The sequence below is a fragment of the Cyprinodon tularosa genome, unplaced genomic scaffold, assembly GCF_016077235.1.
Source record: "Cyprinodon tularosa strain WSP-4 unplaced genomic scaffold, ASM1607723v1 ctg126, whole genome shotgun sequence".
In the NCBI taxonomy this organism is placed as follows: domain Eukaryota; kingdom Metazoa; phylum Chordata; class Actinopteri; order Cyprinodontiformes; family Cyprinodontidae; genus Cyprinodon; species Cyprinodon tularosa.
Genome location: NW_024038070.1, coordinates 757,977 through 783,547, shown reverse-complemented (window position 1 = coordinate 783,547; position 25,571 = coordinate 757,977). Strand labels below are relative to the sequence as shown.

General features: G+C 37.7%; 1 protein-coding gene across 1 annotated transcript in view; it reads right to left on the bottom strand.

Moving 5' to 3' along the window:
• LOC119777663 (Na(+)/H(+) exchange regulatory cofactor NHE-RF2) overlaps positions 1–24,511 on the bottom strand; it is a 45,647-nt gene extending 21,136 nt beyond the window's left edge. The window contains 2 exon segments of the mRNA XM_038276635.1: positions 21,636–21,920; positions 23,845–24,511. Of these exon segments, the coding sequence (XP_038132563.1) occupies positions 21,636–21,920; positions 23,845–24,051 (492 nt within the window). The 5' untranslated portion in view covers positions 24,052–24,511.
• Between the last annotated feature and the right edge of the window lie 1,060 nt (positions 24,512–25,571).

The window sequence follows — 25,571 nt, the reverse complement described above, 5'->3', positions numbered from 1 at the left end:
AGTAAACCACATTAGTCATGGATCAAGCTTCTATCCACACTCTGTCATGGTTACTACTTGGACTCTGCACACTGATCAGAACTTGATGGATGCTGCTTGTGTTAACTTTAAACCTCAGTCTATGTCTGTGGACACTAATGAAGCAGAAAATGTTCTTCAGGTGTCTTGCTGTCAACATGAGAGAACAATGAAATGGTGACCCTTTATCATCAGTGGAAAGTAGCATACCTCCCTGCAGAAGAATTTCTGATGGCTGACAGCCCAATGTACACTGTGTATAAATTCTTTACTAAAATATCAAACTCATATTTAACTTTTCTTATGTCTAACACAGCAGGATATGTTGATATTAGCGTTTTACGGATGGTGTAGACGTTTCAAAGAGACCAATGTCCCTCTTTATTAGTCACCACTGTTGTCACTGATTAGGCTGATTGTCATTTTTGTCCTTACTGTTCATGTTTATCCCCCAATTCTACATTTCAAATGGCAGGAGGACCCTAATGTGTCTGTGGAAAAGGGAAATGCTAAAAGGGCATGACTCTTAGGCAATAATAACAGATATAGCAAAATTATTAATTTTCATTTTTTGCATTTTAAGCCATCCTAACGACAATTATATTTTATTGTATTCTGATATATTTTTTTCAATATAAATTCCAAAAACTTTCAAAAAGTATTGTATTGTAGTTTTTAAAAGTTTAACTTCTCTTTTAACTTTGTGGACATTTCTTGTCCAAAATAATTTTGCCAAAATTTCTCATTGCAGTTTTATTTATATTTCCCTCTACGCTGATAACAAATATGCTCCATGGATACAATTTTGTAGACAATGTCCAATTAAAACAAGAAACATAAACATTTTTGTATTGATTACAATATTTTTCTTCAAGAGAATAGCTCAGCAAGTTGATCAGTACTTATAAGCTGCTACTAAATCCAATGGCGATATTCCCAAACATTTATGGCAATGACAAGACTTGAGACCAGAAGTCCTGCACGGGTCAGATTTTTCAAAACTGTATCCGCCCGCAACTGTAGAGTTCATAACAGAGACCCGACCAGTTACCCACAATTATCCCCATTTAAAACCTGCGTGGGACTGCATGACCCGACCCTGGATCACAAATTTTACACACAGCCAATTATAATAAAAGAGGCAAAAAATAACTTTGCCTTACGCCCGCATCCAACGCGCGCTGCATTCACAGATTAACAGCTGTAAATTGTCCAAAGTAAGAAGGTTTGCCCGTTGCTTAAAAAAAATTTATAATATGAGTTAATAATATGAGTTTTTTTCTACCCGGTGGAGGACTCTGCCTGAGACTGTACAGAGTCGCCTTTCTTAGAACTAAACTATTACCAGATAGCAGACAAAGCTTTCCTCTTTGGCTTCAGGGTTTAATTGTTAATCTTTTTCTCTATGGTTTTGGGACTTTACCTTTGCATAAAAAATACTAACCTATAGCTTACATGCATGGATCTATGCTCAAGTTGCAACTGTCTCTTCCATTTTGTTTGGTTGCAAGTATACTTTAGTATTATCCCCACCTAGAGTGCTAGAGTAAGAAAGGAAGGATTTAACTTTCATTATTGTACCTTAAACTCATGCAGAATGCTTCTGCAATTTAGAATTTCTGTTTGATGCATATGCAATTAATCTTACAGCCCAAAGCAAGACAAAGGAAAACAACTAGCAAAGATTTCAAATCTTTTATCGATGCTTTACTACTTTTTGGAAGAGGCTCATTATCACTTGTTTAAGGTTAACAGCTCTTTTAAAAGATACACATTTCCACTTTTAATTTTACTCTGTTAGTCTTTAGCAGCATTTTGCCTAAGACAGTAAGTAAAGGAATAAACTTGTCTGTAAATAATTGTAAATAACTTAAAGGCAAAAATAATTCACATATGATTATTGGGTTTAAACTATATGCAGACGATAAGTAAACAAAAACAGACACTGGCTGAAGGTTTACTGAGGAGCCAATGACCTAAATGTGATCCAGCAGTTTTGGCTGTTGATGTGTTTTGTCATTTCACGTGCTGAAGTTGCCTGCAGCTGCTATTAGCAGCAGTGTTATGAATGTGAACATGCTGTGCATATTGTCAGAGTTTAAAGCTAGACTGTCACTAATCAGAGTGGCATACACATGAAGGCAGTTATTGTCAACTCTTTCATTTCAGTCTCCTGTGGTAAAATAAGGTTATTCTTTCCATTTTGTTTTCAATATCAGATACATGTTGTCGATTGAACTCTGATAAGGTAAATATTAAAGATTCCAGAAAACAGATGACATTTTATCAAAACTTTCCTTTTCTTTAATATTCCAATCATTGGATAGTTGTATCATTTATCTCTCTTTTTATGCCTATCTCATGTTGGAAGAGCTGTTTTTTTTTAAACTTTTGGCGATGGTAGAAGATGGTTAAATTTTGCAATTAAATGTCAACCTAGATTGTGTGGGCTGCTGGCACAACTTATACTTCATCTCTTATCTACTTTTCTAATTTTAGGTGTAAACCTAATAAAATGTTATACAGGTTAAACTTCTGGCAGTTTCTTTTTAGAGCGGTTTGTTTTTCACTTTGATGATGTAATGTTTGTGAGAGAGTGTGGGTCCACACCCCTGTTATCAGTGAGTGGCAGATAGGCCTCATTATGGAGGTGGTTAGTTTGTCTGAGTGTGTTTTTAACCATTAAAGGTAAACTGTGCCTTGCAGATATGTACACATCCTATGAATACAGTTTGTCAAGCATTTTTAATGGTTGACCAACAAAAAGTAGAGCTTAATTAGAAAGTGAACAAACACTTTTACATTGTGTTTTCAAAATTAAAATAGAATTCAAATAAAAATCTGATTAACGTGGGACACAACAGTTTTCAGTCCTTGACAAAACTTTGCAGAGCCACCTTTTGCTGTAATAACAGCTAGGATTATTTTGGGGTGTAATTATTTACTAAATATCTTTGTCTCAATCTTAGCCAGAGGTGAGTGAAAGGTTAATGGAATAGAGACATTTAGACAAAGATCTGCCCTTTTACAATACTACCCTAGCTGCATGATTGTTGGTTTAAGGTACTGTAAGTGGAACCACTGCCACAGTCCCAAATGTTCTGATAAATTCCACCTAACACGTTGGCTTTAAAAACATTAAACAATCATTACTTTCTTTTAATCCCAGTGTATATATGTGGCGCTCTCACTGTCACGTGAAGGCTGAATGGTTTATAATTATGAAGTTAAGGTCAGTAACTTTAGTCCAAAGTGTCCACTGGATCGAGTGATATCTGATCAAAAGTGAAATAATAATTCTTGGTTTAGAAACACAAACTATTTTGTTTTGTTAAGTTAATTGTTTTTGTTAATTAAAATCAAGTCAATGCCTATAGGATTATCTTTATAGAAAAGAAAACCTGTTTTTGGTAAAGAAACAGTCATCTAAAGCTTATTAGTGACAGAAAACTTTTAGTTAATCTGTGTTAATTTGAGTATTTCACTCTTGTCATTTTTACCAGCCAAGGCAAACAGACTCATTTGTAAGTGGTGTTATATTCCTTCAGGATTATGTTTAGATGTGCAGGAAATGCATATTTTTTTACCCAAACATTTGAAATTCCTCTGAGATCAGAAACCAAATGTTTTTACTAATAACCTGTCAGAGACATGTCAGCTAACTTGTCAGTAATTGAGTGTTTTTTTTGTTTTTGTTTAAGTAGATCTGAGTCATGCACTTAACTGAACACTAATTTAAAACCAAGAACACCTTTCCTTCTTCTGTTCTTCTGCTCTATTTACATTGCAGTGTCCATATAAACTGTAAAACTTTGTGCATAATTATAATAAAGAAATGTATATGCATGAAACAAGTAGAGCTATATGGCAATTGCCATACTGCTACACTTGTGAAAGTAAAATCTGTTTGGGCTCTTTTTGGCATCAAGACTATTATTCTTATTGCCACATTGCCAGACAGGACACTGTAAAAAACAAAAGAAAAAAAAACAAAAACACACACACAGAAGAAAAGCATTGCAAGCAGCAATACCAAGCATACAACGGCCAAAACTCATTTTTCTCTTTCAACTAGGGGCCAGAACTTCAAAAGACGGTGTGTATTCAAGCACACAGAAAGCTGATCTTTAATGGTGGTACAAACCATTTGTATGTGTAAATTGGGTGTAACAGCACACAAGAACATTTTTGTGAGTACCATTCAAGACTGACCCAAAACAGGTTAGATAAAGACATTGCAGTATATATAGTTTAAGGTAGGATATATAGCTGTGACAAAAGCTGCACAGCCAAACCAATGTAAACATGGCAGTGCAGGACATATGCATAGATGCTGATATAATATCTGTTTTGTCAGAATCCACTATTTCATATTTGAAAGAGGAAGAGCAAGAGCCTAAAAGTATAACTATGTGGTTTCGCGTGGCCTCTGCTGCTTTTTTATTAACTACCATGATTGATTAAAACCAAACGTTGGCAGATAGGCCTTTAAAGCTGAAGTCTGTAAGTTTTTAAAAATCACTTTTTTGTCATATTGGCTAAAACTGTCCCTATGCCCAGACAGCAGTACATGTGATATGTAACCTGTGAAAAAAACTGCTTCAATTGGTCCCGCATATTGCCTGTATTTCAATCTGGAAAGAATAGTTCGGGACGAGTCAAAACAACCAATCACAGCCAGAGGAGCGTCTGATGGAGTGTCAATCACAGCTCACACACGCTGAATCCCGCCCCCTCCCTCTCACCGCTGAAACTGCCGCTGCAGGGAGTGGAGAGAGGGTGGAGTTTGGAGGTGGGGCATGAGTGAAGCAGAGATGGTGGGGGAGTGGCGTGAAACCTGTTTTTCTTCAAATTTTCAGTCGAAGTCTGCTCTCTTCTCAATGTTACAGACTGCAGCTTTAAGTAAAAATACAGATATGTGTGTAATAAAGACTCCAGTAAAAGTACATTTTCTCTTTGAACTATTTAACTTAGTTAAAGTAAAACATACAGGTTAAAATGTTTTTCTTCTCTTGTTCCCTGTGTTGTAAGAGAGAATATAAACAGTATAAACTCTGTTTTTTTAAACCAAACTTTTAGACTGAGTAATTTAAACTGAACAGAAGTTCCATATATTTCAGTTATTTAGCCTAAACTATGATTTAAAATAAGATTGTAGATTTGAAAGGACATAATCAAGAACGTTAAAAAAAACTTGCTAGACTGTCCCTTTGATCTGTAAGGATGCAAGTTGTTTTATTAACTTATTATCAATCAACATAAATAGTTAATATTGATATGAGATCTGTGAGCATAGATAGCAGACCACAACATTAAACACATTAGTCTGAGGACAAATGCTGCCTCTTAGCCATGAGTGCAACTGATAGCAGGTGTAAATAAAGACACAAAACTTCATCTGTGACGAGAGAAAGAAAATCGAAAGGTTAAAAACTCCTCCTCTAAAGCCTTCTTGGTCTGCATTGATCAACTAAAACATAGAAGAAATTTTTGCCATTTTTTTTCAATGCTGTATTTATATAGTTTGCATTTCGTTCTTGTTTCTTCTTTTTAATTTTTTTCATTCATCTCCAGACTGCAGCCTACTCAAAGTCCACTGACATTTTTAAAGCCAACTGGTATCGTTTGAATTATGAAACTGAGATAAACATTTCTACAGAATGGAAACAGACTTTATGGAAATTTATCGAGACAAAAGTTTTACTTACGATTTACTTTAAAGACTAATACCTGAAATTGATTGATGGGAGGGAAGGGAAGGTAGTGACCTAAAGGACTTGATAAACGTCGTTCAGTCTATTAGTAATGCTGGGCTTTTGTAGCTTTAACAGAAGTGGACATACTTCTGTGACGATATTAATATCTAGTTCTATCAGATGATCCCCACAAAAAATACACTAGAGTTTTATGTCACCATGTTGATTCCAGCAGAGTATTTCTTTTTAAATGCAATGAAAAAATACAAGTATAAATGAGTTGTCACATACGGTAAAACAATTAGCTTAAAGTGCTGAAAAATATGATATCTGACAGGTTTACACTGAAGGCTATAACATAAATGATCAAAATCCTATTCTACATCCCACAGTGGGTCTTCACTAAGAGTTGATTATTTCTATTTAAGGTGAATATCAGTTGTAAAGTAGCGTTTGTTTTATGTTTTTAAATTCAATACTTAAAATTCAGAAGAACAGCTACATTTTCCTGTGAAAGAAACACTGTGTGAAGAAATATTTCATCTGAAGAAACACAGTTAAGTTCACGTCCTCTGGGTTAACATGGAGCATTTGAATATATTATCAGTTCAGCTTTGGGGGAGATACTGCAGAAACACCCAGCTGTGCAGTATCTCACATACCCACCCACACACTTTCAAAACAAAACGCTCAGTTGTTCACATCCCGCAACATTATGCACCTTACAAGCTCAGCTTGCCTCTTTGTCTGTTTACTACCCCACCGCGCACGAGAACCAGACAGCCATTCCCTGATGGTAAACCTTTTTCCATCCTTCATGTTTTAACTCCAGGAATTTGGGTTTGCTCTCTAACCCAAACACACTCTGAATCAGGACCCTTGATGTAACAACATTGGTATTCAAAGCTGGGGGGTCGAAGTGGAGGGTCTCATATACCAGCTCCAGATGTTTATGGGGGTAAATACCCCAACTCTACTTAGTGTGAAGTCATTTAAAAGTTAAAGTCTTACATCTGACCATCTATTCTGTAAAGTAATGGCCTTTCAGCTAAAATATCTTTTAAATCATTGACAGATATAGGATCATCATACAGATGTAAAGGCTGCAAACAACTGTGTTGTGTTTTCAAACCCTGGAACCAGCAGACCACATCTTTTATCCATTATCCTCAGCCCTAAAAGCACACTGTGCCAGGAAACAGGACACATGACTCCAAAAGAGTCATAGTCACTATTTCAGTTATTTTTGTTGTCATAAATTGATTAGTAGGAGATAAAAGATACGGATAAAAAGAAAAAAGTAAGAATAAGAAAAACTAAAACCAAAGTTTCATAAAAAAAAAATGTATTTTTACACCTAGTAAAATTAGAGATCTTCTGATTTGATAATAATATCGGATATTGGTCCAATATTACCCAATAAACAGATATCAGATTTTAATGGCAGGCATCTTAAATCTTCTATACATTCATGCAAAAAGAAAAACTGTAACAGCTTTCTGTTACTCATTGATTAATAATAAACGGGCCCGTTGTTTTAATACCTTTTGTTGTTGACTGCAGTTTCCTGTTTTAATATTACTTGACCAACCTTTCCTAATATTCTACAGTATGAAATAAGTAATAAAGGTGGTAGAGTTAATGTTAATATTGGATTAATATTGGTATCATCCTGTTCTCAAAGCTGCAATAGGTATCGTATCGAAAAATGAAAATGTTTCATTGGGACACCCCAGTGATGCATTACAAACTTTAAAATGAATGAAGATTTTATTAAAGGAGGACGTTATTGCAGAAACTTAATGTAGAAAAAGCATCTTGGGTTCAGACAATCTTCATAACAAACACTAAGACTTTAACATACAGTACTTCTCAGCACCTGTGGATAACTTTACACTATTAAGTATGGTTAAGGGTCTGTGATGCTCTGGGCCAGTCTCTCCTTAAAAAAACTTGTAAGGAGTATTAAAATCCAAGAACATTTTAGTCAAAGATCTGTTTGACTTTAAAGAATTTCTTCATGATGTGGAGAGACTGTGCTAAAAGGAATGATCATAGATCTCTCTCTTATGCTACATGCAGACCTCAGGAGCAGCAGAAGCAGCTAGTTTACATGTAAAGTCAATGGTTGACACACATCTGCCCATATTACACCTATTCTGCATGACCTTCACTGGCTTCCCATCACCTGCAGAATTCAATACAAAATCGCGCTCATCACCCATCAGTGTTTAAACGGATCCTCACCGGATTATCTGAAGGACCTTCTCACTCCACATTCATCCACCAGATGTCTTCGATCACAAGACTGCAACTTCCTTCACCTTCCTCGCTCCAGATTAAGGTCCATGGGAGATCGGGCCTTCGCTGTCGCTGCCCCCAGTCTCTGGAACTCTCTCCCAGATCATCTGAGAGCTCCACAACCACTGATTGATTTTAAAAGAGGCTTGAAGACTTTTTTATTTAAGCAAGCCTATTCTGCCTCCACATGATTTTTATGATGTTGATTTTTATCTTTGATTTTATTTGCACTGTGTAGCACTTTGAGATTTTTGTTAATGAAAAGTGCGGTACAAATTGGATTTATTATTATTATTATTATCAAGGCGCAGCAAAAGGTCCTGCAGCACATCTTCTTCTGAGCAGCCAGAGCAGCGCCTCATGATCTTCTGAGCATTTGACGCGAGTGACGCGCCCTAGGAGCTTAAGCTGCAGGAGTTGGAAAAATTTAACTTATAGTGCTCAACCAATCAGAGAAGCTGATCTGGGAGCTGGCAGGGAGACAGACACGGCATTGCTGATGCAGTGTGCTATGATCAGTCCTCGGAAACAGTTTATTAACATCTAAATTAAAGTAAAATGCGGAAACCTGCCAGTAAAATATTTTCTATTTTATTATTCTGGTTCCTGCAGTTTTGATTATGTATGAGAAAAATGCCTTCCAGACATTGCGAACAGTAGCGGAAAACCATGAAGAGGCGACCGGGCCAGAGGCTGCTGTTGAACAGGATTCCCAGTGACAGAGCACTGCAGCTGTACGGGGGTCTGAGTGGCTCCCATATTAAAATAATATTTGAAGGCAGGATCGTAATCTGGATGAACTGATTGCACAGATGAAGTTTTCAGGTGGGCTTTCTCACTTAAAAACATATTAAAACTACTTTTCACGCATTGATCACAGCAAATATAGCTGCCACTGTTACAGGCAAAGAAAGGATAGGGTAGCTCTGCTCAACGTGCCTCAGACCCACTTTTTGACCATGCAGCTAGAGCAGCAAAGATGGCTCAGCTGCGCATCAGAACTAAACTTGAAGAAGCATAAAAATATAGCAGCATGTGCATTTTTGCTGCTTCTGCTGCGTGCAGTCTGAATGTAGCATTGAAGCCTTGAGAAAAAAAGAGAAGGACAGCAAATTGACAAACAAACATTTGTACAAATAAATATGGAATCATTCCATGTTATAGTTTATTTAGATAAAAAAGGTGTTTATCTAACTTCCAACTAAACATTCTCCGTAGATATCCCAAAAATACTCTAACTTACACAACTGTTACAACTCACATAAAATGTCAAGCTGAGTCAGGACTCCTTACATTTAAATACGCACCTGGAACCTCTCTTTAGGAATAAATACACCCTCCCCTCTTTTCAGAGTTATCTTGTTTAGTCTCTGTGGTTTTAATGCAGGAAATCTTTTTCACCAGCTGCAGCACATGTAAGTCTGTAGTTGAGCGTAAACATGCACGTAAACCTCCACTTTTGTGTACAACTGTTGACATTTAGATTAAATTAAACACTGAAACCTTTCAACCAATTAAGACCTGTGGCAAAACAAATCATGTGAAATGAGGCATTACGCATTTATAAGTTAAACTCCCGCACCCCCTCAAACATAACCCCCCTACTCTGTTAACTATTTTAACAGATGTGTTTCAGTCTGAACTCCACATGGAAGCAGATGAGCGCCAAAGGCTTTAGCATATCCTCCACATAATGTTGCTACATTTATAAAGACGTAAAGTGCAGCTTGCATGTATGCTGGCAGGAAGATGAATCATTGAGACTCACTCGTTTTTCATATCTGTTATTTTGGCCAAATGGCAAAGGACCAAAGCTCATAGAAATTCTGTTATTTAATGTACAACTAATAGAAATAGAGAGCTGAAATGCATTGAATTGTTAGCTTTCAGCTTTTTACAAGCACATCAATGCAAAACAAACTCATTATTTAGCCCTAATTTCTGTATATGAACACAACAGCCAAAGAAAACAAACATCCTTCAACTTAAAAGTTAATTTTATGACTAGGGATAGGGGATTTAAGTAAATACTAGCTAAAAAGGTTAGAGCATAAGAAACAACAAAATCTACCTCTAATTTTTTCAGTATATGAGTCAGACAACATTTAAACATAATTTTTTTTTTTTACAGAAACTATGAACCTGAAATTTCATATTTGCATGCAATATGTTATATCACTTGTATATTTACCAGTGTTGGGCACGTTACTTTGAAAAAGTAATTAGTTATAGTTACTAGTTACTTCTCCCAAAAAGTAACTGAGTTACTAACTGAGTTACTCCACAATAAAAGTAACTAGTTACTAGTAAAAGTAACTATTGCGTTACTTTTGCGTTTCTCGCCCCCGTAACCCTCACCACCCAGCCCCCACCTTCTCGCGGTGTGTTTCAAAAGCCAGCTGAATAGAGCGGATGACAAAGACAAGAACTGCAGAGAGTTTAGCATTTATTGCAACTCAACGTAAATGACATCAGGGGGGAACGCCATGTGAAGTTTTTTAACAGGGCATTCAGATCTGGTGAAATTAATAACTGGGGATGTCTAATTCGGAAATCCTGTGTGTTTGGGTTGTTATAGATACTGCAACATCTATCTATCTATCTATCTATCTATCTATCTATCTATCTATCTATCTATCTATCTATCTATCTATCTATCTATCTATCTATCTATCTATCTATCTATCTATCTATCTATCTATCTATCTATCTATCTATCTATCTATCTAGATGTATACTCTGTGTGTGACATAAAATATGGATCTCCATCCCTGCCACAAACACTGCATGAAAAGTGGGATTTTCGTCAATATACGGCACTGTAGATTGTCGTGGAACTTCAGGTTAGCGGCAGTTTACGACAATTTGCAGGCTTCGTCGAAAACTCCCGTAAATTGTCAGAAATTGACGTGGAATTTCTTAGGCAGTGTTCCCCCCATGCCTCCCCCCCATGGAATTCTAGGGGAGGCTTTAACATGTAAATGAACATGCTGTGAGCTATACAAATGCAAACCAGGGTTGCAGGGGGGGTTTTACCCCAAGTGACATCTTTCTGAGGAAGAAAATCTCTGATACAAAGAGATCAGGCTTAGTATAGCCTCTCACATTTTAGCTTGAATTGATTTATTTAATTAAAGTATAGAGACCAAAACAGATCTTTAGCTGACAGAGCAATACATTTAGAGCAGTAATTATTTTTAAAAAAATTTGCATTTAAGATAAAAAATAAAATATTGTCTGTCAATATGCTCAATTCACAATTACTTAAGTGGAAAAGTTTCAAGAAATGAGTCTGAGATGATTCACTTTATAACATGGCGCATTATCCTGTTGGAAGTAGCCATCAGAAGATTGGTACACTGTGGTCATACAGTCTGGCCAGGTCAAGATCCGCAATTGCAATTGCACCAAACAGGAAAAAGAACATCGACAAATTCCGGTTCGTCAAATTAAAATATAGCAGCAACAGATCGGTGACTAGAAATTATAGCACAATTCTTATATATATATAAAAAAAAAAAAAACTAACACCGTTTATTTAAATGATTGGATCCAAACTATTGGTTATTCACCAACGAGGAAGCAGATTTCTCATCTCCATCAAAATATTTATTTTATACCGAGGGACTTAAACTTTAATCAAATCCATTCAAAAGAAACTTCTTATTACAGGAATGAAAAGAGATGCTGAGTTTGGAAGTAGTGAACAAGTTCATTAAAAAAAAAGCAGTTTTGAATTATCCTTATCCCCGTTACAAAAATCTACAAAAATATAAATATATATTTGGGCAGAAACTGAACATGTGCTGGATGATGGTGGGATTTTTTTAATATGTCATATTAAATTAAGCGTTCACAGGGTTCATACAGGAATGAGTGACTCTAATTTAATGCTATTTTAATGCTATTAGAAATGATTTTAATGCCATCAACATGAACCATGTACACAAGTTATTAGTGTACATGAAATATGAAGGATCTGTAAGCAGAGTTCCTTGACTCCTGTATGTATGTAAACACACACACACACACACACACACACACACACACACACACACACACACACACACACACACACACACACACACACACACATATATACGTATATATATTCTCTAGCTTTTTCTGCGCCTCGAGCTTCCTTTCCGAACATACGGCTTTATAAACAGTTCCACGCAAATTAATAGCGATATAATATCTGACGAAATTGTTTTTAGAAGCATTTTTATTAAAGAATCATAAATGCAACGATAAACATATTTAATTAATTTTAGTGCCAATTAAGGCCTTGATTAAAAAAAGAATTATGAATTGTAATTATTTTTAATGATCCGCGGAAACCCTGGTTCATCTGGCGCATGCCCTCTACGATCTCCAAGGAACTCAGAGAGGAGGGGAGGGGAAACAGCGGCGGCTGTAGGCTTTGCTTTGTGCAGGCGGTCTGGAGCGCAGCGGGGCGGAGCGGAGCGCAGACGGAGTATGTGGGATTTCGGGGTAAAACTCCTCTTGGACGCGATGGCGACTCTGCATCGAACAAGACGAACTCAAAGAAGAGATGCTAGCGGTAAATATATGTTCGATTACTGCCTGCTAAGCTAAAAGCGGCCTAGCCTGAGCTATGGCTAACAGCAGCCTAGCTATTAGCCTATCTAGCCTAGCCTTGCAAGAACAAGCTTTATTAAAGTGCATTTTTTGTGATTTACAGGAAGCAGTACGCCGTCTTAACAACTCGGAGACTAATTGCAGGCGCTATGAACCGGAGCAAGGGTAAGATTTAAAGAATATGCTTTCATTCTGCGGTAAAAGGTAATGGATACCGATCATAGCTTTACATTTTGTTTTCACAGACCTCCTTTTTGCTCGGAGCCATAATCAGCAAGTCCAGATTTGCACGATGATGATAAAGACGACATTGTGTGTAAGTGACTTGTTTTAATGTTTTCTCCTTCCTTGTTACTGTGACTTGCGTTTGATTTTTTATTCATACCACTCTCATTTAATTGTTTTCCAGCTGCCTGTAAGACGTATTTTCAGACGGTACGCAGGAGCTTCAGATATACGCTGCCAGCCAACACGCTGCATGCTGAGGCAATCTGCTCGGAGTCGGGCCAGAAGAAAGAGGGTAAGACTTTATTTGGTGACTATTTTTCAGGTGCATTGATAGATGTGTTGTGTCCATACGCAGTGCGCTGATTCATTGTTTTTTTTTTTTTCAGCTGCTGAAAGCGAGGCAGAGTGTGCTGGCAGATGAGGAAGTGGAACTCTGGAAGTCCGCCGTCGTCGGCGGTGTCTCTGGATGGATTGTACGGTCGCCGCCATTTCGTAGGCCGGATCCCTCTGAACTCTGTGTTAAGCTGCAGTCCCGGTTAGAAGCGATGCCGAAGTACAGAGCCACGCACAGTAGGCGTCTGCACATCGGACCTGCCTCGGAGGGAATGCTGCCCGTTACCTCCAACCCCGAGGAAGCAAACGGACCGTTCACGGACTTTTAATTTTTAGAAACGCATGTGTTTGGATACGCGTTGTATATAGTTGTGTGTGTTTTAATAAAGCTCTTTCTTTGCATAAACAGCTTCCTGGCAAATGTTCATTTCCTGTATAAATTCATTCATGTCCTTGATGGTAGCATAATAATTGTGTAGTAGTGTAGGATAACATAAATACACACCATATGAATGAATAAATATATGAATGAATAAATATATGAATGAATAAATAAATATATATATATATATATATATATATATATATATATATATATATATATATATATATGCCAACCAATCAAGAGCGACTTTACTTGTTTAAAAAGAAGCGGTTCCGTCCAATACTCAGTAAGAAAATTAAAGCCTGGCGTGGCCACGTGTGGTTATGCTGCCAATCACGAGCGATTTCATTTGTTTGAGAATAGTGGTTTCAGCCAATACTGAGAAGGTTATTCAAGCCAGACCTGGCCAGCCGCGCGGGTTTGCTGCATTCATATGCTAATTAGGGCCATTAGTACAGCTGATCGCTCTCCACATACGTCACGGTACGTTTCCGACAATTTGTGGCACGACAAACGCGGACAAGCACGGGTTGCAAATTGTCGGAAACTGACGAAAATCAGGCAGATCTGCGGGAGTTTACGGGGGTTTACGGGGACGAAAATCTCACTTTTCATGCAGTGAAAGGCCATCAAATAATGTTTAAAATAAAAAATACAGTAAGTTGAAAAGGCAGAGTATCCATCCATCCATCCATCCATCCATCCATCCATCCATCCATCCATCCATCCATCCATCCATCCATCCATCCATCCATCCATCCATCCATCCATCCATCCATCCATCCATCCATCCATCCATCCATCCATCCATCCAGATTTCTCCCTTTCATTTGATCATTCACGCTCTCCATAGTTCTCCTGTGGCGCGAGCACAGGGCGACTGTTGCGCGCCTTTAGCGAGCATGCGCGTTTCCTGTCGCTTGCGCGGTGAATCGTGCCGCCTGCGCTGTGCGGAGATGCAGAGGAAACCGTTATGTGATGGGGAAACGCAGCTCGACGTGACACTGGTATTTCCATCAGGAAAACGCTGTTTTGCTGCTGGAGTAATCCTCACTCTCCATCTCTCTGTGTGTGCTGTGCGTTAACACCCACCAGCAGAAACACCCACCTACCCAACTGACAGACGGATACATACATCAGCCATTCTCATCCTCCCCTCTCTCATGACAAGGCGCGCGCCTCTGGATGACCTAAAAAATAATCTTTAATATCTCTTAAACAAAAGTAGCACAAACAATATTTTTTTCTGCACAAATCTGCACTAACGTTGCACTAACCATTCAGTCTATTTGCAGAGTTTTTTGACGTGGGGTGTCAGCTTCACGCAGCTGCGCACGAGTCCTATCATGAAAAAAGGTTCATTGTGCGACCTGAGTAACGCGCAGTAACGGGGTGTCTGCAATGGTAACTGCGTTATAGTTACAGTCAAAGTAATTAGTTAGATTACTCGTTACTAAAACAAGGTAACGGCGTTAGTAACGCCGTTACTTTCAACGCCGTTAGTCCCATCACTGATATTTACTAAATCCATTTCAAGGTTATAACTAATTACTGTCAGTGTCTATAAAAAGGAAATGATTTAAAATGAAATTTGAGAAAAAAAATCTCAACATGAGCCTAAAATGCAGGTTAGAAACAGTTTATAGTGGAGATTGTGCTAACCTTTAACAGTGCAGATTAAACTACAAACATATTATTTGTTTTTAACCACCTCCACAGCAACACCTCAGATGCAATAAACTAGACATACTACATAATCTCTGTCATGAAGACGCTTCAATATTTTCTGGACAAGGAAAATCCCTTAGTCTAATAAAAGAATTTAACTTGGTTTTTACAGTCAAAGGATACTAACTAAATGTTCCTACAATTTTCTTTACCTGTCTACAAACACACTAATAATAATAGAAAATAATTGAACTTTATTGATCTCACAGTGGCAGTCTGTGGGAATGGATTTTGAACTCACAACCTCAGGATTCCAAGCTCTATGCCCTAACCACTAGGCGAACACTCCCCCAAGTTAATGCCAAACTTATTGCAGCCTTCCTAGAATTTAACAGCATATAGGAACATTGTGTTTGTCTTAGCAGAAAGTATTGGCTTCTCTCCAGTTTATCACTTGTAGGCACTTGCAGTTTAACACATGTTGCAAAAAGCTAATGATCACAAAGAAGGGACAAAAAGTAAGCACTTGTCAGAACCATTTCCTTGTTAAAGTTGGATGTGTAGAGAGCTACGTGTGTTTGTGTGTATCTGCAGGTTAAAAAAAAAGTTCCAATGAGAAAGTGACACCTGATACTTTATCGAAAGTGGAACAACTCCACACAAGAACACACACCAGGGTTTGTATGTCTGTGGGCACCTGTCTTAGCATCAGAGTGAGACCCAATTTTCCTATTCCACCATCAAGTTAAGGACCAAAGTGGGGATGTTTTGCTGGTCCTCAATATCTATATTGCTAATGGTTAGGCTTGGGGCCAAGGTGTGATTTGATTTTAGTTTAGGGTTAGGGTGAGTAATGCATTGCTAGGGTTAGGGCTATTGTAAGGGTTAGGGCATAAAAAGGTTTGAACATGACTGAAAAGCAGTGGATTTAAAAAGAACTTGTTATATGTCTTGATGAGCAGCCAAAAATCCACCTAAGGTTGCAACTCACTCAACCTCTTTTAGCAAAGGCCCCACAGATTGATGAAGGCACGAAGCAAAGTCCTTCTTGCCATGTCTGTCCTGGTGGTGGAGGATTGAGACCCACCTGTAGTACCTCACTCCTGCAGTACTTCTGCGACCCCTCAGACAATCACAACCTTCATGTTGGGGACCATTTTTATTTCGATTTCCCTTTGCACTAACCCCAAGCTTGTAAAATTTTTCATCCAAGTGTTTGTTTTGGAAAGCTTGCTTGCCCAGACTCCATTGTTACAGAACTTAACTGTAAAGATTGAAAAAGTTTTTACTTCTACTTGCATGTATGGATCTGCGTCCCAGCTGCAACTCTCTCTCTGTGTGGCAGCAGACCCACTTCAAGTGTTTAACAATCACCTAAAGGACTGGAGGGAGAAATTTAGTGTCCTACTCTTTTTAAATATAGTGTCATCAGGCTAGAGACGTCAAAAAACTAAATGGCTTTCTTTTACTTGCAGGTGTAAATGACCAATTTGTGAATATTTGCAACAGGAAATAATCCCCCACTATCAACGAAAAGATTTGCAGTAAAAAAAACAAAAAAACAATGCCAAACAACTAGCAATGCACACAGCATTTGGTCTTATGGCTTAAAATCATGATAAAATTGTATCATCTTTCATAGATCGAAGGAAACCCTGCTCTTATAGAAAAAGTCAATATCAAATGTGCATTAAACCATACTTTCTCAGGCTAAAAAACATGAAATAATACATGGAAAATATAAAAATAAAAATAAAATGGAATTCCTTCTAATAATTTCAGATTAAATTATCTTTTGTACAAAGATATAAGCAAATAAAGTAAAAAAGGTTGAAAACACATTATCTTTTGTGAGCAGAAAGCTATTTCCTGCATCACAAATCAAGAGGCAACAGGAATGCAACAAGAAGGAAACCTTGGAGATGGATGGCCTTAAAACAGAAGAAAAATACAGGCAGTGTTATGTAACCTAGAGAACATAGGCACAAACACTCCCCTAAACCTTTGACTGGGATATTCATTAGGCAGATGTGCAGGAAAGTATGATGCAGAGATGTTTGTATCTAGCTGCATTTCATTTTACCTGTGTGTGAGTGTAGACCCTATAAAAGCTGTGATTGATATTCATGTTTAGAGATCAGGAGAAATCTCACTGCTGTTTTAAATTTTGCTTTGAGGATTAATAAAACACGTTATTGCAGAAACATAAATCTTTCCATACTGAAAAGGCTTTCAGAATGTCCTGACCTCAGTCTATAGGCCAAATCCAATAATTTCAAAATGATTTGAAATAAACTAATGCTTCTCAATATTTTTATGCTCAACAAAAGTAAAAATTATGACAATCTCTTTTTCTTCTAATTTGCGGTACACTTACTTTACTCACTTAAAAAAACAAAAAACAATTTAACTATAAAAAGGTGATTTAAGTGAATAGGGACTGTACAGTATGTGCATTAAATTTAAACATCCAAGGAAGAACTGGTAATGCATTAAATATTAAACACCAGTTATTGTTCACACATTATCTATGTAAATTCATTAAAAAACATGTTTATTTCAATATACAGTAAGATGGTATTTAACATTTTTGTGTGTTTTTTCATTATAAAGCAAAACATTTACAAAACAAAATGTATTTTGTTGTGATCTTTATTGCACAACTTAGCTTTTTGTTGATATTTTATGTGAAAAACACAGCACAGCATATGTTTGTGGAAGAAAGTTAGTTAAGGCTTTTTTTGTAGATTTACTTTACCCTGTAAAGTTTAGCAGGCAAATGTTTACAGCTGATATTTATTAACCTAAAAAGAATCAGTGCTAACAATAGCCTTCAGTTGTCCTCTGAGTAGTGAATAGATTCCACCTTACAGCTGCACTGTCAAAGCCTGAGGTTTGTTAGACAGCATTAGTGAACTAACAACCTTATAAAGCACAACAAACACCTTAGACAGGGCAGGGATTAAGTTTTAGAAATGCTTAAATAAGTGTCCTAAAATAAAAAAAATTTAACAAAACAACAACAAAAACACAACAACTAAAGAAAACTATGTGTGGATGCAAAGTATCACAACACATCACCACACAAAACATTGTCATGACACCATCATGTAGTCAGGATCCTTTTTTTGAACGACTGTCAAAGTTGGGATGGGAGATGGGAAGATTAATAAACAATAAAATAGCTTGCAAATAAACTAAAGACTGTGTTGGTTCATCTTTCAGCAGGATAACGTCCTCTAACTTAAAATCAGGGCTAGAAAGGATGATTTAGATGAGGGATGGCAAACTCATTTTTATATCGAACCCCTTAAACATAATCTAGACCAGCGGTGTCAAAGTGGTTCCGGCTGCAGGTTTTCTTTCCAACCAAGCAATAGCACACCAGACTCCAGTCATCTCATCAAGTTATCATGTTCAGATTGGACTCACTTGATGAGATGACTGGGGTCTGGTGTGCTATTGCTTGGTTGGACAGAAAACCTGCAGCAACACCGCCCTTACTGGAACCAGTTTAATACCCCTGATCTAGACTTTAAGAGGACCAGTTTCGGTTACAGTTATTCAATTTCTATTCCAATTTTTCATTAGCAAATGGCACACTGTTCTGTTATAGTAATTTATTGCATAATAAATAATGTATTTTGCTGTTTTGCCTACCTTGGTCACTTTAAAAGAATACATGCCTCTACTTTATGTCATTTTTTGACTCTTGGTGCCAGATGAGTTGCTGTGGGCCTTGAGTATGACGTGTTGTTTAGATCAAGGCAGTCATGTCTTAGTGGGTCCCGTTCAGATTCCAGACTAAATCCAGCTAATGTATAATTCATTGAAAATTAATATTCTTCTCTGTACCTCACAGTGATGCTCTTCTTTGTATTGGAAAATCTAAAGGAAATACATTGAAGTTTAAGGTAAAACTTTTAAAAAGTCAATGGGTTTGAAAACTTTCCTAGACTTTAACAGTCAGGAAGTTATTTTCTTTTATTAATGATCTTTATCAAAGTGCTTACCTGATTAAGCAGCCCATTATTAATGCTTATTCAAATAAACTTTTTTATCATTAAATCAAAGTATGTAAAAACAAAGCAGTGTGAGTTTCTTCAGCAAACTCTATTCCTGAAAACGCACACCTTAAATGTACCATCGTCATTAGAAAACCTTTGCTTTCCCACTGTCCTGCCCCGTTGTGGGTGGATACTAAACTCAAAGTGAGAGTTTGCTTTTAGCAAGTATAATACTGGCTCCTACGAGTCTAAGGTTTCCTCTGTACCGATTCAAAATGCTTTTAAATGTCAGGAAGGCTGTTTTTTCTCCTCTGACCTCTCTTAAGAAGAAGAATATGAGGAGAAATGTGCTGCTCTCAATGGTTGTCGTGTCCTGTGGCTTGGTGAGAGAAAATAAGACCTGGCATACAACTCACTGTGTATACTGTCAAATATTTACAATCCAAGACCCGTTTATGTCACGCCCCACTGCAAAAAGAGCTTAAATTATTTTTTACTGTGGAAATATTTAACCACATATTTTTTTAACAAAAGTCTCTTTTTATTTCAAGTGTATTTATTGAGTCAGGAAACAATGTTTCGTAATAAAGAAATTGTTTAAAACATTTAAAATTAATTGTCCACTACTGTTTGTGATTCTCTTTTAGAATCACTAAGGAAAAACAAGCTTTCCTAATTCTGCTATCTGGCAAACAAAGCATTCAGTTAACGACAACAAAAAGTTGATTAAAACATCTCAAGAACAAACACATTAGGAACAGATGAAAGATGAGATGCAATAGAAAGGGTTACTAGGTCTTTTCTTTAGGACTTAAACTTTAGGACTTAGTTTTGCATCAGATGTAACATCATCTGATGCAAAACTAATTCAGTAGTTTAAAAAAAAAGAACAGAATACCATCAGTAATTGAACTAGGTTTGCCCAACTTAATTGATTTTTTCTAACTTATAAACTTAACAAATCAAATTGGATAAACTTGATTCAAATACTTGTTACCAATTAAAGCAATTCATTAAAGTTGGAGCTGGTGCCTATCTCCAGCCGTTCTATGGGCGGGAGGTGGGGTACACCCTGGAAAGGTCGCTAATCGTTTATGTTTTAAAAATGAGTCAGCGTGACTTAATTTAAAAGAACTGTAAAGAATGAGTAAGATTTCTTTTAGTATGAAGTTAGAAAATTACAGTCAGTCAGTCAATGGAAACATGTAATGAAATTAGCTTTTAAAAGTCATTTTGTTTCTATAAACAAACTTGCATTTCTTCTGCAAACAGCTATTTTTTGTGTGTTTTTTTCTCCATTTCATTGACCAGACTGTTTTTCCATTTGTTTTTACTTACTGGACTAAAAGCCAAATCTGTTTTCCCAGTAACAACCGCAAAAGAGCTCTGCAGAAGACGTTAAATGCTCTATTGGTGTGGTGTGTCAATCCTGAGTCCTAATACCTATATGAAGATGATTTCCTTTGAGATGCAACAGGAAGCTGAGGTGCTTGTTTAAAGTATGCTTTTCATTTTAAAAGGGTAATTCATTTTGATGCAGCCTACTGAGTGTTTCTTTCCTGTTTTCCCTTTTTGTATTCTACTGGAGAAAAAACTTACTTTACAAACCTTGGTTGGATTAGTCCAGCTCAGAATTGTAAACTTTCCAAGACAAAAAAACAAAAACTAAACAACATCACCAAGATATTCAAAATCCAAAGCTCTTAAGATGTCAAATCTCATGCAGAATAAGTGCCTGAATGGTCGTAGCATTTCAGCAGGGCACCACTAAGTGAAAACACATGTGGTGTGGCTGCAGAAAGCAGAAGGGGAGCTGCATGTTCTTTTTTATAGAGACTCCATGAAACGGAATCTGAACTGATCTTTGTGCAGACACAGTGCTGTTCACACTGAGATACGATGATTCACATTGTCAGCATGGAATAAAATACTAAAACAAAGCAATAAAATCCTACTAATTTAATCAAAAATAAACAGAAATATGAAACTGTAAGCACATTTTTTCTTCACTTTTTCCTTTAAACAAAACAAAACTTTCAGCTTAAGATTTGGGCTAGAAGCTTTTTTTTCTTTCAGCTTTCCAGAAACTAGACCTTATGACTTCCAGCAGGTTTCACTTTCTGACATTTCAGGATTCACTTTTACTTCTAAAAAAACATCTGGCAGTCTTACAGCTATGCTATGTTACCCCCTCAGTACACAAAGTGAGTGAGGTTGCAGAACCTGCCCGACGTCTACAAATCAGATCTTAAACCGACATGACAGCCACAAAACAAGTCCAGGTTGTAGCCATGAATGAGTTGAGAGAAACAGATAAAACATATGACTCAAAACCTGAAATCTGTTTGCACATGTTTTTTTTTCTTTTTATAGCATGATCACTTGATCTGAGCTCACCTTTTTTACAGCCTTCGATGGTGACCTTCTGGTGGGCTTCTGCACCTTGCCATCCTGTTTGGACACTGAGCCATTCTGGCGCTTCTTGGTGGGGGAGGAAGGTGTGGAGGAGGGTGCAGATGATGGGGAGGCTGGAGGGGAGGAAGCAGGAGGAAGAGCATCTGTCCCAATAATGGCCATCTCCTCTGTTGCTGTGAGATGCAGGCTGCGGAGGCTTTCGTATGTCTCCTGATCAACAACCAGCAACCTGGTCTCACTTTCTACTGCCTTGATCCGTTGTACCACCTGGGAGAAGGACATAATACTTCATCACCTGGTTTAAAGTTGCATATGTGTATTTTCAGTACGTAATACAAGGTTTGGCTTCAGTACATTCCTTTGCAGGAATAGTCTGAATGACTTGTCACAGTACAACCACAAACTTCAATGCACTTTACTGGGATTTTGCAGAGACAGACTAACAAAAAATGTAAAGGTTCTAAAGTTGGCCCAGTGGGGGAGTGTTGGCCTTGTGGCTAGAGCAGTGCACTTGTGCTCTGAGAGGGTGCAAGTATCTGGTTTGATCCCCACAGCCTGCACTCTGGGTTCCTGATCAAAAACCCTTAACCCTACACTGCTCCCCCAGCGCCACACAATGGCAGCCCACTGCTCCCCACAGAGGTGTGTTAAATGCAGAGATGCGTTGAGATGAGTCCAATTATTATTATTATTATCATTCACTTTTTCGTGATGTTGGAGTGTTGCAGAACACTAACTCTGCACATCAGCTTGAAAAAAAACATTCCCACAGTTAAACATGGCAGTGACCGCATTATACTGAGGGGATGCTTTTCTTCAGCAGAAAGAGAGATATGCTGGATATTGGATGCATGAAACTTGGAGGTATTATAATATAGTATTGATTGCAAACAGTCCTTTCTGATTACAAGACTCCCCTAATGAAACTGCGAGATGATTGTGATTTAAACTATTGTGAAGCTCTAGGCAGGGTAGTCAAAAGACAATCATTTAAGTAGACCAACCAAAGGCTGTGGATCTAGCATAACAATCCTAAATACACAGCCATGATCTGGCTGAAAGCCTATCAATATGAATGGGTAAGGCTTCTGGAGTCATACCCAATAGATCTACAGCTTTAATTGCAACACAAGGTGACTCTGCAAAATATTTCTTGCAATATCAGTAAATACTGAAGCAGACTTCTCGTTTCAAATTTTAAATGAAGAAGAAATACGCAGAAAACAGTTATTTTACTGATACGTCATAATTAAGCCCTACTACTATAAAATATTCCTATATAACACAATGAAGTTAAATGCTGTAAAAGTAATAATAAAAAAAAGGGTGAAAGTGATGTGAATATTGTGAAACTTGATTTGATCAGAAAAAAACTCACAAACAAAAGGATGTGGTGAAAATGTTAACTAAGCATTATATAAAATATTACCATATAAAGGTTAACTTTTAACAAAAGCAGAAATATGTTTGCTGGGAGCCTATGTTCCTCTTAAACTATTGTGGGTTTCATTTGTTTTGTTCCTTTTGGCTCATTCTGGACCATCACAGTGGCAAAAAACAAAACCCAGCATTAGATCCATTATACAGTAGGACTGCAGAACCAAAAGGCTATTTTCATGGTCTGCAACAATGTCATCAGGCATCATTGCACAACCAGTTTAATCTGTCCCAATGAAATGAAAAGGACATTAGATGTGTTATGAGAGCTTAACCCAACTTGTGTTATCTCTGCTGCAACAGTCACAGGGGGAGCCTGTAGATAATTATAAAACCCTTCAGACTCTCTGTGAACAACAGCCAAATCCCTAGAGTGAAGCAACCGAGTTCAGACAGAACTGCAGACAGTTTTAACCTCATTTACAGACACAGAAGGCAGTTGGTTTATTTGCAGATTTTTCTTGGCACAGATATGCTGTGCAGGCGGGTTGCTGTTGGTATCTTGCGTATATCTATGAAAAGTTTCTATGACTGGGTAAAATTCCAGAAAGTCAGTGGACTCCTTTTCCAAATTCATCATGCGATTGGAAAAGTGCAACAGAAGCAAAAAAAAAAAAAAAAAGAAGCCTGATTGTCCTGCTTGTTTCTGTCAGGCTATATGACCATACATACATGCACCCTCATGCAGACAGCGCACCGGGCTGTAATTGGAGTAAAAATCATCAATATGAATGCCCACGCGTGGAGCACTCGCCTGGTGGTGCGTCTCCCTCTCCACGTTGACTCCGTTCACCGCGACCACCCTGTCCCCGGCGCGCATTCCCGACGCTTCTGCAGGGGAGCCTGTTTCCACTTTGCGGATGAACTGGCCGCTTTTCCCCTTTTCGCCGTGCAAGTGAAATCCATACCCGTTCTCGCCCTTTGCCATGATGCAGAGCCGCGGTTTGCGCTCGTTGGCCATTTGCTCCTTCGTACCTCGATCCTCCTGCAGATTCGATTTCAAAAGTGGGGTAAAAACCAAACTAAAAAAAAAAACAAACAGGATGGGGAGTTCAGGAGAGAATGGCTAAACTTCCAAAGCGCAAAACCATGTCCGCTTCATACTTTAAACACCAAAATCTGCAACAAAAATATCTCCAAATTTACACAAAAACGTGCAAAGAGAAAAATGCAATAAGTTAAAACCTCCTGTGTGGTTTAAAAGCAGTCCATCAGATCGTGTTTCTCCTGTCCAAACTGGAGCGCACGTCAAAACCCGTACGCGCAGCAAACTTCAGATCCTTCAACGGAACATCAGTACTCTATGCAAAAAATAAAAAAAATAAAAAGGAGGATGGTCACCAGAGGCTCCGCTGCCTTTTTGCAGTTATCCATAAACACTGTCCGGAGAACACGCTCTCATCTATAGGAGCGCTGAGCGCGCAGCAGCGGCTTGTGCGCAACAGCACCACCTTCCTCCAAAACAGTAGCTGAGAAATGATATTCAGGAGAGTACAAATCTCAAATGGCACAATATGGCCATCTGATGGTGGACAGTAGTATAACTACTGTAATACATATTTAATTAAATAAAAAAATAGGTCATCTTTGCTTCATCCAAGTCAAAATTAAATTGGTGAAAGTTTTCTTTGATATTGTCAGAGTTCTGGTTCTGTTCTGTTTTTCTTTTGAGTATTCAGTTTTGCTTTGCTCCTTGTTTTCTAGTTTTAGTGGTTGAATTCTCATTTTGTTGTGTTTTCTGGTTATTTCTCAGTTACTGTCTCAGTCTTGGTTCTGTCATGTTTTCATTTGAGTATTCAGTTTTGCTTTGCTCCTTGTTTTCTAGTTTTAGTGGTTGAATTCTCATTTTGTTGTGTTTTCTGGTTATTTCTCAGTTACTGTCTCAGTCTTGGTTCTGTCATGTTTTCATTTGAGTCTTTAGTTTTGCTTTGCTCCTTGTTTTCTAGTCTTGATGGTTGGTTTCTTATTTGTTGTGTTTTCTGGTTATTTTCAGTCTTCAGGGTTTCGTTTGTTACCCTCTGCTACCCTCTTGTGTTCTCCTTTTTCACTAGCTCCTTTCCTGATTCTGCCCTGTTCACACCTGCTCCCAATCTGCTCATTAGTCCTCTCTTTGTTTCAGTCTCCCATAAATACTCTCTCTGTTCAGTTCTTCAGGGCTGGTTACTCGTCTAACTTCCTCCTACTCCGTCTCTCTAAGCTTTCCTCCTCGTGATAGTATCCCCCCTGATGCCTCCATGGTTTCTGGTTTGTTTTGACTTTTTTCATGTTTTGATATTTGGATTCCTGGTTTCTGGTTTGTTTAAACTTTGTTTTCATGTTTGGATTTTTGGATTTCCTGCCTCTGTGTTCAGTTAACCCTTCATTAAACCCACAAGCTGCCTCCCTCTGCCTCCCTGCCTCTGCATTTGGGTCAACAGACCATAACCAAATCCTGACAGATATCTGTAAGTATAAGTGGTTTTGAGCATTTTTAAGACCAGT